The 15,638-nt window shown below is 36.0% G+C and overlaps 1 protein-coding gene across 3 annotated transcripts in view; it reads right to left on the bottom strand.

Annotated features, from left to right (window-relative positions):
* Nucleotides 1–2,749: 2,749 nt before the first annotated feature.
* The window catches only part of EIF3E (eukaryotic translation initiation factor 3 subunit E), a 55,491-nt gene continuing 42,602 nt past the window's right edge, over nucleotides 2,750–15,638 (bottom strand). For all 3 annotated transcript variants that reach the window (XM_045453896.1, XM_045453897.1, XM_045453898.1), the window contains 3 exons: nucleotides 4,102–4,204; nucleotides 3,678–3,812; nucleotides 2,750–2,926 (listed from right to left, as the gene is read on the bottom strand). In XM_045453896.1, the coding sequence (XP_045309852.1) occupies nucleotides 2,888–2,926; nucleotides 3,678–3,812; nucleotides 4,102–4,204 (277 nt within the window). In that variant the 3' untranslated portion in view covers nucleotides 2,750–2,887. The remainder of the gene's footprint in view (nucleotides 2,927–3,677; nucleotides 3,813–4,101; nucleotides 4,205–15,638) is intronic.

Genomic DNA, 15,638 nt, shown 5'->3' with positions numbered 1-15,638 from the left:
ATAGCTGAATACACCAATGTGAATATATCCACATAGATGAATTTCAGTGCTGGGAAAAGCAAGCAATAGATTATGAAGTATGATTTCAATTAAGTACATGTCAAAAACATGCAAAAACATTTTGTTAGGAATGTGTGTGTGTGTGTCTGTGTGTGTATGATAAAACCATGCAGAAAAACAAAGGAATTATTAACACAAAAGTCATGGTAGTGGTTGCTTCTCCAGGGCAAAGAGGAAAATACAATTAATGAGGGGCCCACAAGCTCTTCAAAGTTACTAGGACCATTCTATTTTTTAAGCTGAGTACCAAGTAGGAGGTATTGTGTAAATGGGCATTGATTTTATTTTTTTTAGCTTCTATATATATATTTTAAAAACCAAAAACACATATGCTTGTGAATACATAGAAACTTTAAAAAAAAATACACAAGCAACTACTTACTTAATATAAGCTTCATGAACTCTTGTTCTTTAATGTGTTCCCAGTACCTGTAAAAGTTGCTGACACATAGGAAGGTCTACTAAGTGGAAACAAATGAAAGTACAGGGCACAAAAAAGAAAGTTAATCAGTACATTATTTGTGCTCACCATCTTTACTGGTACAGTTTACCTGTTATTAAACGTTAAGGTTAAATCCAGAACCAGATAAGTTTTTTATGCAAGCTTCAAAAATACATTTTAACAGTGAACAAATGTTGGTAATGTGTAAAAATGGCCATTACAGTTTTTTTTTTCCGATACTAGTAATCTATAGTGGCATCATCTTTCAAGTTCAAAGGGCAGCAATATGTGAAAAGCAAAAAGTGATAGGAAAAGTGAACATTAATTATTCATATAATGGATAACCTTGAAGGAGCAAACCATAAATAGAAAAAAATCAAAGGGATGTTCATCATCTGTCTGTTCATCACTTGTCTATTCCAAATAGATTTTTTTGGTGGGGTCACTAGAATTCAATGATTATACTAGTAGAAAAATAGAATATCCTTTGCTCTCATTTGAAGGTAATGGTGCCAAGAGACTTGAACAGTTTTGTGGATCAAGATCCTCCTTTGCAACCTACTGAACATATACCCCTTAACCCTTTATAAATTTAAGGCAATAATGATATAAGAAAGGGCACTGGGGTATAACTGAAAAAGCTTTTCAATTAGTTGCTTTAACATTTAATAGGTGTGACTTTGAGTAACCATCTGTTTCCTCATCAATAATATACAAATATTAGCACCAAAATTTCAGTGTTTCCAGGCATTGTGAGGCACTCAAATGTTAGCTTTGCTTCTCTACATATGTGTGAAAATGCCTGATACAAAGCAAATAGCTTCCCATCTTTCCTCCCTGTGTTACTGGTCCACTAAAGCACATTAAACAACTTGCTTTTAGCTGCTAGGTAATCACCTAGAAATCCTTGCCATTAATCTGGTTTGGTTGAGCTAGTCTTAAGATAAAAAGTCATTAATGAGATTTCTTTTTGCCCTTGAGTCACTTGTGAAGAGGGAAAGTCATCTTAACATCTAACTTGAGTAACATATGTAATTTTACATAGTTTTGTGTAACTATCTCTAGTTTTTAGCGATCTGTACTTCTGATTCATGGAATTAGCTCCTACACACAAGGTAAGGACCTGTTTCAATCTAGTTCCTGAAATGCCACTTTTTGGTACTTTATGAACTTTGCCCAGTTTGTACTAGAGATGATCCTTTAAAGTTGGCATTTTCAGAACACTGGCAAAAGATGAATAAAAAATTAGTATTAGTATTTGGGCTATCCTAACCAGCAATCCTCCCCCTCTCTTGAGCACCTTTGGGCTACAGTTTAGAAGAACCAATACCATAAACCAGAGGTCTAAACAATAGCACATGGGTCAAATCTGGCCCATATTCTTTAAACTTAACTGCAGGCTGAGGGTGACCTGATCAGAAGCCAAATAAAAAGCCAATATGCACGTATCTTTTATCCTTGTGTATGTTGAAGAACTCCATTTCTAGAATATTCTCATAATGATAAAATAACAGAGATGGAGGACAGATTAGTGGTTTCTAAGGGTAGAGCTGGCAGAGGTAGGTATACACATGAAGGGAATAGCATGAGGGAGAAGTTCATGATGATAGTTCTTTATATTTTGTTTTTGTCTTTTTTTTTTCATATAAAAAAGTTCTCACCAACCCAGTGGTGCAAAAGCCTAGTAACAGAAAAATCATTTCCCCAATAAAGCATATCTATTGTTCAGGTAGTAGTGATGTTTACAGAGTGATAGGATACAAGCACATGACCTTCATGCAGCATAAATATGTGTGCCATCCCATATACAATCCCTTATAGACCCAGCCTGGTTCTTCTCCAACGCCGCCTATTGGGAGTTGTGCCTGATTTTATTACTAGTTTCCATCTGAATCCATTTGGGAATGGGGTGATTCTGCTTTTGTTTCTTGGCCAGGAACAGTCAACCCAACACACTATGATGGCAGAGAAAAGAAGATAGTACTTTATCTTGACTACACTGAAGGCTATACAAATCTACAGAAGTGATGAAATGGCATAGAGCTATTTACACACATTGTACCTATGTCTATATCCTGGTTGCGGTAATGCATCATAGCAACATAAATGAAAAAATTGGGGTGAACTAGGTTTAGGCTACAAGAGACCTCTCTGTAACTATTTTCACAATTTTCTGTGAATCTATAATTATTCCAAAATGAAAAGTTAAAAAAATACACACATCTATACACAAGGAAATTCACAAGATAAAATGAAACACAGCCAATTTTATTCAAATTCCCCCAAATTTATACACAATATTGTTTCTAAAATGCATGTCATCCTTTATATAATGATTTATTATTTCATTTTTATAGTTTTTTCATCTTGTCTTTATACACTTCTTCAGTAGAAGCCAGAGTCCTGAGTTGCCCAGTTAGGAGCCTAAAACATGCAAAGGGAAATTGACAGAGTTAGAAGAAAGTACTTTCTGAAAAAGCTAACTTACAAAGTGATACTAGCATTTCCTTTCAGTACTCCTGCCCAAACCCCTCTCTAAGATTTTAATGACCTCTGCAATTTCTAAATTATGCCACTTACAACAATAAAAAACAAGTCAAAATATCATCTGGAACAGTTTTTGACCAATTATAAAGTATAACAATGACAGTATCACCAACATTATAACAAAAGTCAATACAAATTGATCTTTAAGCATACAGAAAATAACATCATATAAAAGTTATCTTTTTAGGTTGAGTTATTCTAGACGTGGCTGGAACAGTCATGAATAATTTCCCAATTCTTCCTTCTCTTCTTTGAAAAACTACTCAAAGGATACAAACATTCTGTTAAAATTTCAATCACATGAGGTCTCTGAATGTTCCATCTATTTTAGGAAGCAGTTGTACTTCCTAAAAATAATAACTTCCTACCCTTCAGTTACACATAATCGTAACAGCTAAGAAGCATTAAAGCTGGTTTGGGATTCCAAAATTACATGGCTGTTCAAGTTTAATATCTAATATGTAGGATCTTTACCAAAAGAAGGGCTATATGTATTTTTTGACATAGTTAAATATGACAGATAAAATCAATTTTTTAAAGATCAATACTAAACCACACATGTAAGATGTAATAATGATGTTATATTCTTGCTAAATTCGAGACTGAATAGAAAATATGTGGTTCTTACCTCAGACCTACTATTCTGATTAAGTTTCTTCTCAATATTCATGGCCAACATCTGGCTTCTAAATGAAAGGCTTTTGGTCTTTTCAATCACTTGCTGATAGGGTGAGACTGCATTGTTACCCATAACCACATGACCCTAAAATAAGACAGAGGGAAATTGATCCTGTAATATTACAACCAAGTTTCCCAGTAAGTCATGAGCATGACATCACAACACTACCTGACTGTTGCACACATTTTTATGCACCGTACAGAGATGACAATATAACTCCAGCAACAAAAAAAACAGGTGGTTGCTGTTGCCTTAAAACAAAGCAAAAATTCTAACAGAATAGAACAAAATGTCCTTAATGAAAAATTCCCAAAAAAGCATAAAATAATCAGCAACTTATATCAAGATGTAGCATAACTAACATAATACTCACTAATTTAGAATCAATCTTGGCATCCAGTCTTGCATTTCTAATCAAATTTACGATCCACCTTTCAGCTTCTTCTGGAGTCATGTTCAGTTTGTCTGCCAACATGCTAATGAAAAAAGTAAAAACAATGTTAATGGAGTCTAAAACCTTGGTTTCATGTCCATAGTCTTTGAACCACACTCTGCATAGAGACTTTCAGGTATTTATGGATCACCTCTCTTAAATACTGTGACTTAATAATTGCACTATTCCATGTTTGTGCAATTATCTAATACTGTGTATGACCTATCCCCATCCCACCAACCAGACTGTTAAGATCCTTGAGGGGAGAGGACCACATTTCACATTTATAGAAATCTTTCTGGCTTCTAGAATAGTACCTTACACTTAGCAGGTGCTCAATTAATAATGCTCTAAGAGAGAAAAAGGTTTTATAATGTATAATGATTATACAAATTAAACCTACTACAAGGAACATCAGTGATAAGTATAATATAACGAAGTAACTAAAACTCAGGTCTGGTGTATATGTTTGCATTAAACTCCGAGGGCACTCTGGGAATTGTACACTATACAACCTAAATGTTAGCCAATGAATTTCAAAGGAAGGAGAAAGATACACATACATAAAATACGAGGAGGGTGGAGGAGGGAGGAAGACAAAGAGGAGAAAGAGGGAGGGAGGGAGGGAGGGAGGGAGAGAGAGAGAGAGAGAGAGAGAGAGAGAGAGAGAGAGAGAGAAGGGAGCTAGGGAGATGACTGGGGTAAAAAAGATACCATTATAGAGCTCAATTTATCAGGACTAATAAAAGCACCCCTTGGCAGTACATAAGTAAACCACTCAGCTGATGGAATAGTATGCATATATAGTATTAAAGAGTACAGAGTATAAATGTATTCACATATGCATGTTTAAACATTAACTGTTCTCTTTTCATCAGTCTTCATTGAAGACATTACACACTTGCCAGACCCTCTAATGTTATCACTGGTTTGATGAAAAGAACTAGAGTACCAATAATACAATCTTTCCTTAGAATATTATAAACTAAAATTCCTGATCCGATGTCAAGACACTGGCAATCATATCATTATGTAATTCCAGACTTTCCAATACAAATAACCTAATTTATAAAAATACCCTTATGAGAATAATATTATCTATGCTATCCCCATGTTACACATTTATTGAAAAAGAGTTAACAGAAGTTCGTTCAAAATGTAAAAATTAATGTGGCACCTGGGTGGCTTAATGGGTTAAGCGTCCAACTTCAGCTCAGGTCACAATCTCGCTGTTCTGAGTTCAAGCCCCATGTCTGTGATGACAGTTCAGAGCTTGGAGCTTGTTTCAGACTGTGTCTCCCCCTCTATCTGCCCCATCCCTGCCTGCGCGCTCTCTCTCTCTCTCTAAAAATTAACATTAAAAAAATCTTTAATGAAAAATTTAAGTTAGGTTATCAATAAAATAAGTACAAACTAAATCTATGCAGATATACAATTAAAATTTATCCATAAAGGTGAGCCTGGATACCTCCGTCGGTTAAGCATCTCTTGGTTTCGGCTCAGGCCATGATCTCACAGTTTGGGAGTCTGAGCCTCGTGTAGGGCTCTGTGCTAACAGTGCAGAGTCTACTTGGGACTCTCTCTCTCCCTCCCTCTCTCTCCGTGTCCCTCTTCAGCTCGTTCTGTCTCTCTCAAAATAAATAAACTTAAAAAAAAAAAAACTTATCCTTAAAATATGCTTGGAGCTAGTAACATCTTGATGAATACGAGCAAAAACACCACCATAAAACTCCCTGGATTTATGTGTCAAAATTTTGTTCTCTGTCTTTCTGTGATCGATTTTGCTCTAAATACAACATTCTCAGCAAGCAGAAAGAACAATTAATCCATGACTATTAATTCAATATCATGGACTTCATTTTATTCTCTTTATCACTGTTCTCTAATAACCCTAATTTTATTTAAGCTACTAAAAATAGGGAACTACATCAACTTACTTAAACAAGCAGGTGTGTTTTTGACTAGTAAAAATTCCTGCAACTGGTGTTTCCTGTGGTTTCCCATAAACTCCTGTGTTTCCTGCTGGTGCTTGACTTGTTTTAGAAATGTGTAAATTTCATTGTCTCTACACTTCTATAGTAAGCAAATGTCTGCTACTCTTACCTAAAACTCAACTCTAAATGTAAAGAACAGATTTTCCAAAACATACTGATTATTTTATCACCTCCTATAGCAATTTATCTTTCGTATGCCTCCTGCATCCCCCCAAATATAACTCATTAAAGTGAGGCCAAAGCATTTTACTCTGAAAAGCACAAAAGAAACTGTACTAAATATATTAAAATTCCAATGTTTAAGATCACTATATTCTATTTTATTTTTTTTAACATGAAATTTATTGTCAAATTGGTCCATACAACACCCAGTGCTCATCCCAGCAGGTGCCCTCCTCAATGACCATCACCCACCCTCCCCGACCTCCCACCCCCCATCAACCCTCAGTTTATTCTCAGTTTTTAAGAGTCTCTTATGGTTTGGCCAAACTACTATATTCTATTTTAAAGAGCAGAAAAATTATTCCCAGTAAGCTATGAATTATGTAGAGTTGGTAGTGTAAAGATGCTTTAAAATTATAATATATAACCTATTTATGAGGCTGTTTAAATAACTAAAATTATAATGAAACATGGTCTTGAAGCCTAGGTTATCTATTAGATTCCTCTAGATGCTGTCACATCTAACTGAGAAGACCTAGAATTCTCTCTTTAACCACTGCCTTTTATCTAACCACTCTACTGTCATCTTGAAAGACTTTCCTTTCCACCCACCATACTAAACCTCTCTATTCATTACACTTGCCAGGTTTTTAATCACTTCAGGACCTTTGCATATACTGTGCCTTCTGCTTAAAAGGGTCATCCATCATCTTCACTTAACTGTTACACAGGTCTCAGCTAAAACAGTACCCTCATAAGCCTTCCACGACACCTCTGTAAACTGTATTATATCTTTGATTTCATAGCCCCTCTATATTCTTTGGAGCAGTCATAATAGGTGTAACTTTCTGTTGTTGAGTATCTGCTTTCATGATACACTGTATATGCAACCAAAGAGAATGTACCAAAGTTTCTTTGTTCACTGTTATCTACCTAGCAATTAGCACAATGCCCAGTTTACAGGAGACAATTAATAAAAATTTACTGTCTGACTCCTATACTAGTCACTTCCCTAGTTCAGGCTCTATTAGTGTTTCCTAGTTTTTTTTAACTCTTCTACCTCTCCAGTCTCTCCTTAATCTATTTTATATAATTGCTAACTAACCAGTTTATTCCCAAATTCCTTTCAAAACTTTAACACAGTCCTTTTTACCGAAACAATAAAATCCAAACTTCTAAATATCTCATTCATGGTTCTATACAATTCGGCTACAACCTCACTTTCAAATTCCCATTATTCTCTCCCATGAACACTACATGCCAGCCAAACCAAACCAATTATCTTCCTTCCTTGGCATTCACTCAACAAAATATGAACTGTTAGATGCTAACAAGAAAATACAGTCTATTCCTCACTTTTATAAAGTTTAAGCCAGGGGTTGGGGAGTAGAGGACAATAACTTCATCCCCAAAATATATAAACTATTTTAAGTGTAAAGATGAATAAAGTAGAAAGAGCTATGTGAGATGCACAAGAGTTTACTATTCTAGTCTGGAGGTTTGGGGACTTCTTATTTAAGGAAATATTTAAGGTCAGATTTTAACATAAAAGACAGAAAAGTCTACTCTGTATAACTCCATAGAGAATTCTTCATCCTTTCTTTCTTTACATCCATATTCTATCTCATATTCCAACATGGCTGGGGCAATACGGCAACATGCATCAAGACCCACAAATATCTGCAAACTCTGACCCATAATCCTACGCTGGGGATTTACTGCTTTGCATTGTGCTTGTTGATCCTTTATGTATTACATCAAGTCAAAGAAAAACCTGAATAGTGTCCAAGAAGTATTAATAAATTATTGATGGCATCTCAGGTTATCTATGCTACCAATCAATCACTCTGAGAGTGAATTAAAGAATATGGCAACAGTCCAGTGTCTTTTAAGTAACAGGAAAATATACAGGGTAAAAGAAATTAAATGACTGATAGAAAGAAATCCTCAAAACTTGACAATACTCTTATAGTCCAGTGATTTTATACAAAAATAGTTAAGTTTTAAAAATAAAACTATAAATCCTATTAAAGCTTAAAAAACAAAACGTTGGCTTAAGCTATCCTATACCATGCTTACCTTGTGTTATTTAAATTAACTCAGTTTATCAATACACTAAAAGACAAAATATCGAAATGCAGAATTTCTGAGAAAAGTATCTATTTGATCTAGATTTTAAACACAAAAATAATTTCCAGATTATTCAGATTTTATAGAAACTCTCAACCTCATCTGGCAGCTTAAAGCTGACATCTAAATATTTGTGTAAATGTCCCTTATATATATCTTTAAGTTGACTAGCACACCTTTCTCAAGTAATGCAACAACATATTGAATATGTTAAATGAGAAATACATATGGAACCACAAAAGACCCTAAGTAGCCAAAGTGATCTTGAGCAAGAATTACAAAGCTGGAAGCATAACACTTCCTAATTTCAAACTATTGTTACAAAGCTTTGCATAGATGTTCAACTAATTTATGACAAAGGAGCTAAGAATATACAATGGAGAATTATATATTGTTTGATTATATATTCTTCAATAAATGATGCTGGGGAAAATGGACAACCACATGCAATAGATTGAAAATGGACTACTATCTTACACCATAAACAAAATTAACTCAAAATATATTAAAGACTGAATAAAGACCTGAACCTAAGACCTGAAACTATAAACTCCTCTAAGAACACACAGGTGGTAAGCTCCTTGACATCAGCCTTGGCAATGATTTTTTTTTTTTTTTAACGTTTATTTTTGAGACAGAGAGAGACAGAGCATGAACGGGGGAGGGGCAGAGAGAGAGGGAGACACAGAATCGGAAACAGGCTCCAGGCTCTGAGCCATCAGCCCAGAGCCTGACGCGGGGCTCAGACTCATGCACCGTGAGATCGTGACCTGAGCTGAAGTCGGACGCTTAACCGACTGGGCCACCCAGGCGCCCCGGCAATGATTTTTTGATCTGACACCAAAAGTAAAGACAACAGAAGCAAAAATAAACAAGTGGGACTATATCAAACTAAAAAGTCTGCATAGCAAAAGAACCCATCTACAAAATGCAAGAGTAAGCTACCAAATGGTAGAAGATATTGCAAATGACATATCTATGGGGTTAATATCCAAAATATATAAGGAATTACTACCACTGAATAGCAAAAAACAAAACAAACAAACAAAAAACCAAATAATTTAACTAAAAAATGGGCAGAGGACCTAAATAGACATTTTCCCAAAGAAGACATACAGATGGCAAACAGGTACATGACATGCAAATCAAACCTACAATGAGATATCATCTCACACTTAGAATGGCTATTATCAAAGACAAGAAATAACAAGTGTTGGCAAGGATGTGGAAAAAAGAGAAGACTTGTACATTGTTGGTGGAAATGTAAACTGATACATTCTGGATGGAAAACAGCATAGACTTCTCAAACAATTAAAAATACAACTACCATATGAGCAAGTAATTCCACTTCTGGGTTTTAACAAAAGGAAACAAAACACTAACTCAAAAAGATTTATGTACACCCATGTTCACTACAGCTAATTTACAATAGCCAAGATATGGAATCAAATTACGTATCCATTGATGGGTGAGTGGATAAAGAAAATGGGAGATATTATATGAATATTAGCCATAAAAAAGAATAAAATCTTGCCACTTGCAACAGCATGTATGACCTTGAGGGCATCATGCTAAGTGAAATAAGACAGAGAAAGACAAATACTATAGGATCTCACTTTATATGTGGATTCCATATGTGGAAATTCTTTCTTTTCATTTATATTTTTTTTTAATTTTTTTTCAACGTTTATTTATTTTTGGGACAGAGAGAGACAGAGCATGAACGGGGGAGGGGCAGAGAGAGAGGGAGACACAGAACTCCAGGCTCTGAGCCATCAGCCCAGAGCCCGATGTGGGGCTCGAACTCACGGACCGCGAGATCGTGACCTGGCTGAAGTCGGACGCTTAACCGACTGCGCCACCCAGGCGCCCCTATAATTTTTTTAATATATATATATATATATATAGATAGATAGATAGAGAGAGAGAGAGAGAGAGAGAGAGAGAGAGATTGCAAACTGGGGAGAGAGGGAGAAGGAGAGAGAATCTTAAGCAGGCTCCACACTCAGCATGGAGCCCAATGCGGGGCTCAATCCCACAACCCTGGGAAGATGACCTGTGCCAAAATCAGGAGTCAGATGCTCAACCGACCGAGCTACCCAGGCACCCCTGGAATCTTAAACAAAACAAAACAAAGCAAAACAAAAATTAAAAAAACAGGCCTTGATACAGAGAACAGATTGGTGGTTGCCAGACGTGGTGATGGGTGGAGGGACAGGTGAATTGGTTAAAGGGGTCAAATGGCACGAACTTCTAATAATAAAATAATTCACGAGATGTAATGTATAGCACAGTGACTACTGTTAATAATATTGCACTGTATATTTGAAAGTTTCCAAGAGAGCAAACCTTAAAAGTTCCCATCACCAAAAAAGATCTTTGCAACTATGCGTGGTGATGGATGGTAACTAGACTTACTGTGGTGACCATTTCACATCAAATCCTTATGTTATACATTATGTTGTCCATGATGTTGAAACTAATATGTTATATGTATCAATTATAGCTCAATAAAAACACTAAAATAAAAGGCTAGCAATATCCTTTGAAAAATTACAAACTGTTGTGATACTGCATCCATAAAATAAGAACTGAAAGATGTGACATCATGGATTTGTTTTTTTTTACCTACAGAAGGTTTCGAAGAAGATGTTGAGAAAATCTCCCCAGAGTGTAGAACATAAAGACAAAGGTATGGAAATTGGAGAGAAAAGGTAAAAAAATTAGAAGTCTAGTCCAGGAGATCCACTATCCAAACAACAGTAGTTTCAGAAAGAATAAACAGTGAAAATAAAAGAAAATAAATCATTGAAGAAATAATGCAAAAAAAAAAAAAAAAAGTTTCCCAGAACTGGGGCATGAGTTCCCAAATTAAAAGGGTCCAGTATGAAGAATTAAAATAAACCTACACTAAGATATATCACCGTGAAATTTCAGAGCAATGGGAGCAAAGAAAAATAATCCTTCAAATTGTTAGAGAGGGAAACAAAACACCTATATGTAAAAGATCAGAGAGAAAAATAGCTTCTGACTTCTAGAGCAGAAAGCTTCCAGAAAGCGACAGAACAAAGTCTTCAAAATTCTGGAATAAAGTAGTTTTCTACCTAGAATACCATGCCTAATACCATTATTCAAATATGAGAGTAAAATGGACATTTTTAGATATGACTATTTTACCTCTAAACAACCTTCCTTATAAAGCTATTGAAGGACATGCTTTACCAAAATATGATAGTAAATCAAGAAAAAAAGGAATATAATAAAACTGGAGCTCTATTACAGGAGACTAAAGGAATCCTCAGAACAAAGGACAAAGGGAGACAAATGTGCAACAGGCATAGAAAGCAACAAGTCCAGATCTTTTTCCCATAGATATAACTGATAGAGTAATTAGTCTTGAGAAGAGATTTATAAACTGACAAGCAGTCTGAAGTGTAATTAGTGATAAAGACACTAAGAAAAACAACTAAGCAAATGGGAGGAAAATGGCAATTATCAACTCCACAGAGTATAGTGAATACTAAAACACATTACAAATCTTATTTGAAACAATCTGGTGCTTGTTCAGGAACCCAGAGATAATTACAACAGATTAAAGCATTCAGAAAAAGTCCCATATACAAATGACAATTTAAAATGTGATATGGGTGTCATTTCAAATTAGTGGGAGAAAAGATAATTTTTCAATAAATCATGTTGACTGGCCATTTAGGGAAAAAAAGGTAGTGTCTTCCTTATTCTCTATTCCCAAGTATAAATCCTAGGTGGATTTAAATAGAAAAAATACAGCCATAAAAGTCCTAGGAAAAAACATAAATAGCATATAAACCTATTGTGAGAAAGAATTTAAAATAAAATACAAAATCCAGTATGACAAATTATTAGTAGTAACTCTGACTACAGCAAAATGTTAATAATTTTTCAGTGACCAAAAAAAAAAAAAAAAGGAAATATATAGGATCCTAAGTGCTATTTCAAAAAGACAAAGTGAAAATAAGTATTTCACCCTCAGTTCTGTTTCATTAAACACGTTCATGCCTCTAGCACAAAACCAGATACTTTCCTTGTTTCTGGGCAGTAATTAAGACCAGTGGTCCTACCTAGGAACATCAGTCTAAATCTAGAGAACCAATTAGGGTTCCACCAACTCTAGGTCAATTTTCTTTCAGGTTTTTAATTACTAATTTTATGTATTTCAAAAACTATGAACTTAAGCATTTACCTATGGGGTCCTCTTGCCTGCTTTTCACTGAAGACTGAGGCCAACTATTTAGCATATCCAAAGTACTCCAGTCTTTTACAAAGGTAGGACAACTAATTTAAGAATGAGTATTAAGAATAAACTGCTGAACTGTAAAGCTGGAAGGAAATAGGAGAAAGAAAAAAGGAGAAAACTGAGAAATGCTTAATGCTGTGTGACAACTAAAGATTCTCACTGAATTTTCCAATATCTCCTTAGTCAAAAATAAGAATATAGGCATACCTCTAATTGAATTTCATTTTACTGAGCTTCACAGATACTACATTTTTTTAAAAATTGAAGGTCTGTGGCAACCCTGCAAAGAGCAAGTCTACTAGTTACATTGTTCCAACAGCATTTGCTTTCTTCATGTCTTTGTGTCACATTTTGGTGCTTCTCACAGGATTTCAAACTTTTTCACTATTGTTATATTTGCTACGGTGATCTGTAATCAGTGATAATTGATGTTACTACTGTTAACAGTTTTGAAGTACCATGAAACTCACGTAAGACAGCAAACTTAACCCATAAATGTGTGTGTTCTGACTGCTCTAGTGATGGCTGTTCCCCATTTCTCACTCCTTAGGCCTCCCTATTCCCTGAGACACAACAATACAGAAATTAGGCCAATTAATAACCCTACAATGGCCTCTAAGTGTTCAAGTGAAAGGAGGAGTCGCATGATTTGAACTAAAATCAAAAGCTAGAAATGATTAAGTTTAGTGGGGACGGCATGTCAAAAGCTGACACAGACTGAAAGGTAGGCCTCTTATGCCAGTTAGCCAAGTTGTGAATGCAAAGGGAAAAGTTCTTGCAGGACATTAAAAGTGCTACTCCAGTGAATACATGAATGATAAGAAGTCAACAGCCTTACTGCTGATAGAAAGTTTTAGTGGTCTGGAAAAAAGACCAAAACAGGCACAACATTCCCTGTCAGTTCTATGAAGGCTGAGAGAAGTAAGAAAGGCCAAGGAAAAAAAAATTGAAGTTCCTGGAGGCTGGCCATGAAATTTAAGAAAGGAAGCTATCTCCAGAACATAAAAGTACCCAAGGTGAAGCAGCAAGTTATCCAGAAGATCTAGCTAAGATAATTAATGAACGTGGCTACACCAAACAATAGATTTTCAATGTAGACCAAACAGCCTTATATTGGAAGAAGATGCCACCTTGGACTTACACAGCTAGAGAGGAGGAGTCAATGCTTGGATTCAAAGCCTCAAAGGACAGACAGACTGACCCTCTTGTTAGGGGCTAATGCAGCTGGTGACTTTAAGTTGAAACCAATGGTTCATTTACCATCCCCCAAATCCTAGGGCTCTTAAGAATTATGCTAAATTTAGGGGCGCCTGGGTGGCGCAGTCGGTTAGGCATCCGACTTCAGCCAGGTCACGATCTCGCGGTCCGTGAGTTCGAGCCCCGCGTCGGGCTCTGGGCTGATGGCTCAGAGCCTGGAGCCTGTTTCCGATTCTGTGTCTCCCTCTCTCTCTGTCCCTCCCCCGTTCATGCTCTGTCTCTCTCTGTCCCAAAAATGAATAAACGTTGAAAAAAAAAATTAAAAAAAAAAAAAAAAAAAGAATTATGCTAAATCTACTCTGCCTATGCTCTGTAAATGAACAACAAAGCCTGGATGATAGCACATCTGTTTACGAAATAGTTTACAGAATATTTTAAACACACTGTTGAGATCTACTGCTCAGGAAAAAAAACTCCTTTCAAAATATTACTGCCCACTGACAACGCACCTCATCACCCCAAGAGCTCTGATGGAGACGTACAATGAGATTAATGTTGTTGTCGTGCCTGCTAATACATCATCCGTTCTGAAGTCCATGGATCAAGGAGTAATTTCAAGTGTTATTATTTAAGAAATTCCTAGGGCTATAACTGCCATACACAGTGATTCTTCTGTTGAATCTGGACAAAGTAAATTGAAAACCTCCTGAAGATTCACCATTAAGATGCCATTAACAGAGGCGCCTGGACGGCCTAGTCAGTTGAGCGTCTGACTTCAGCTCAGGTTATGACCTCGCAGTTTGAGTTCAAGCCCCGCGTTAGGCTCTGTGCTGACAGCTCAGCCTGGAGCCTGCTTCGGATTCTGTGTCTCCCTCTCTCTGACCCTCCCCAGCTTCTGCTCTCTCTCTCTCTGCCTCTCAAAAATAAACAAACATTAAAACAATTAAAAAAAAAAGATGCCATTAAGATTATTTGTGATTCATGGGAAAAGGCTGAAATATCAACATTAACAGGGGTTTGGAAGAAGTTAATTCCAAGCCTCAGATGATTTTTAAAAATTCCAGACTTCAGTGAGGAAGTAACTGCAGATGTGGTAGAAATAGGAAGAGAACGAGAATGAGACGTGGAACTTGAGAATGTGACTGAATTGCTATACTTTCATGGTAAAACTTTAACAGATAAGGAGTTGCTTCTGATGCATGAGCAGAGAAAGTGGTTTCTTGAGATGGAATCTACTCTTGGTGAAGATTATTGAAAATGACAACAAAGGATTTAGAATATTACATAAACTTAGTTGATAGAGCAGGGACGGGGAATGAGAGAACAGACTCCCCATTTGGAAAGAAGTTCTACTGTGGGTAAAATACTATCAAACAGCATCACATGCTACAGAGAAATTGTTTGTGAAAGGAAGAGTCAATATTATGTGGGAAACTTCATTGTCTTATTTTAAGAAATTGCAGCAGCTACCCCAATCTTCAGCAACCACTACCCTGCTCAGTCAGGGGCAATTAAAATCGAGGCCAGACCCTTCATTAGCAAAAAGATTATGATTCACTAAAAGCTCAGATGATGGTTAGCATTTTTTAGTAATATTTTAAAAAAATGTTTATTATTCATTCTGAGAGAGAGCGAGCACACATGTGAGCCAAGAAAGGGGCAGAGAGAGAGAGAGACAGAGAGAGAATCTCAAGCTGTCAGCATGGAGCCCAATGTGA

The sequence above is a fragment of the Leopardus geoffroyi genome, chromosome C3 (genome assembly GCF_018350155.1).
Source record: "Leopardus geoffroyi isolate Oge1 chromosome C3, O.geoffroyi_Oge1_pat1.0, whole genome shotgun sequence".
Classification (NCBI taxonomy): domain Eukaryota; kingdom Metazoa; phylum Chordata; class Mammalia; order Carnivora; family Felidae; genus Leopardus; species Leopardus geoffroyi.
The sequence above is the reverse complement of the archived record's forward strand: the minus strand, read 5'-3'. Positions and strand labels throughout refer to the sequence as shown.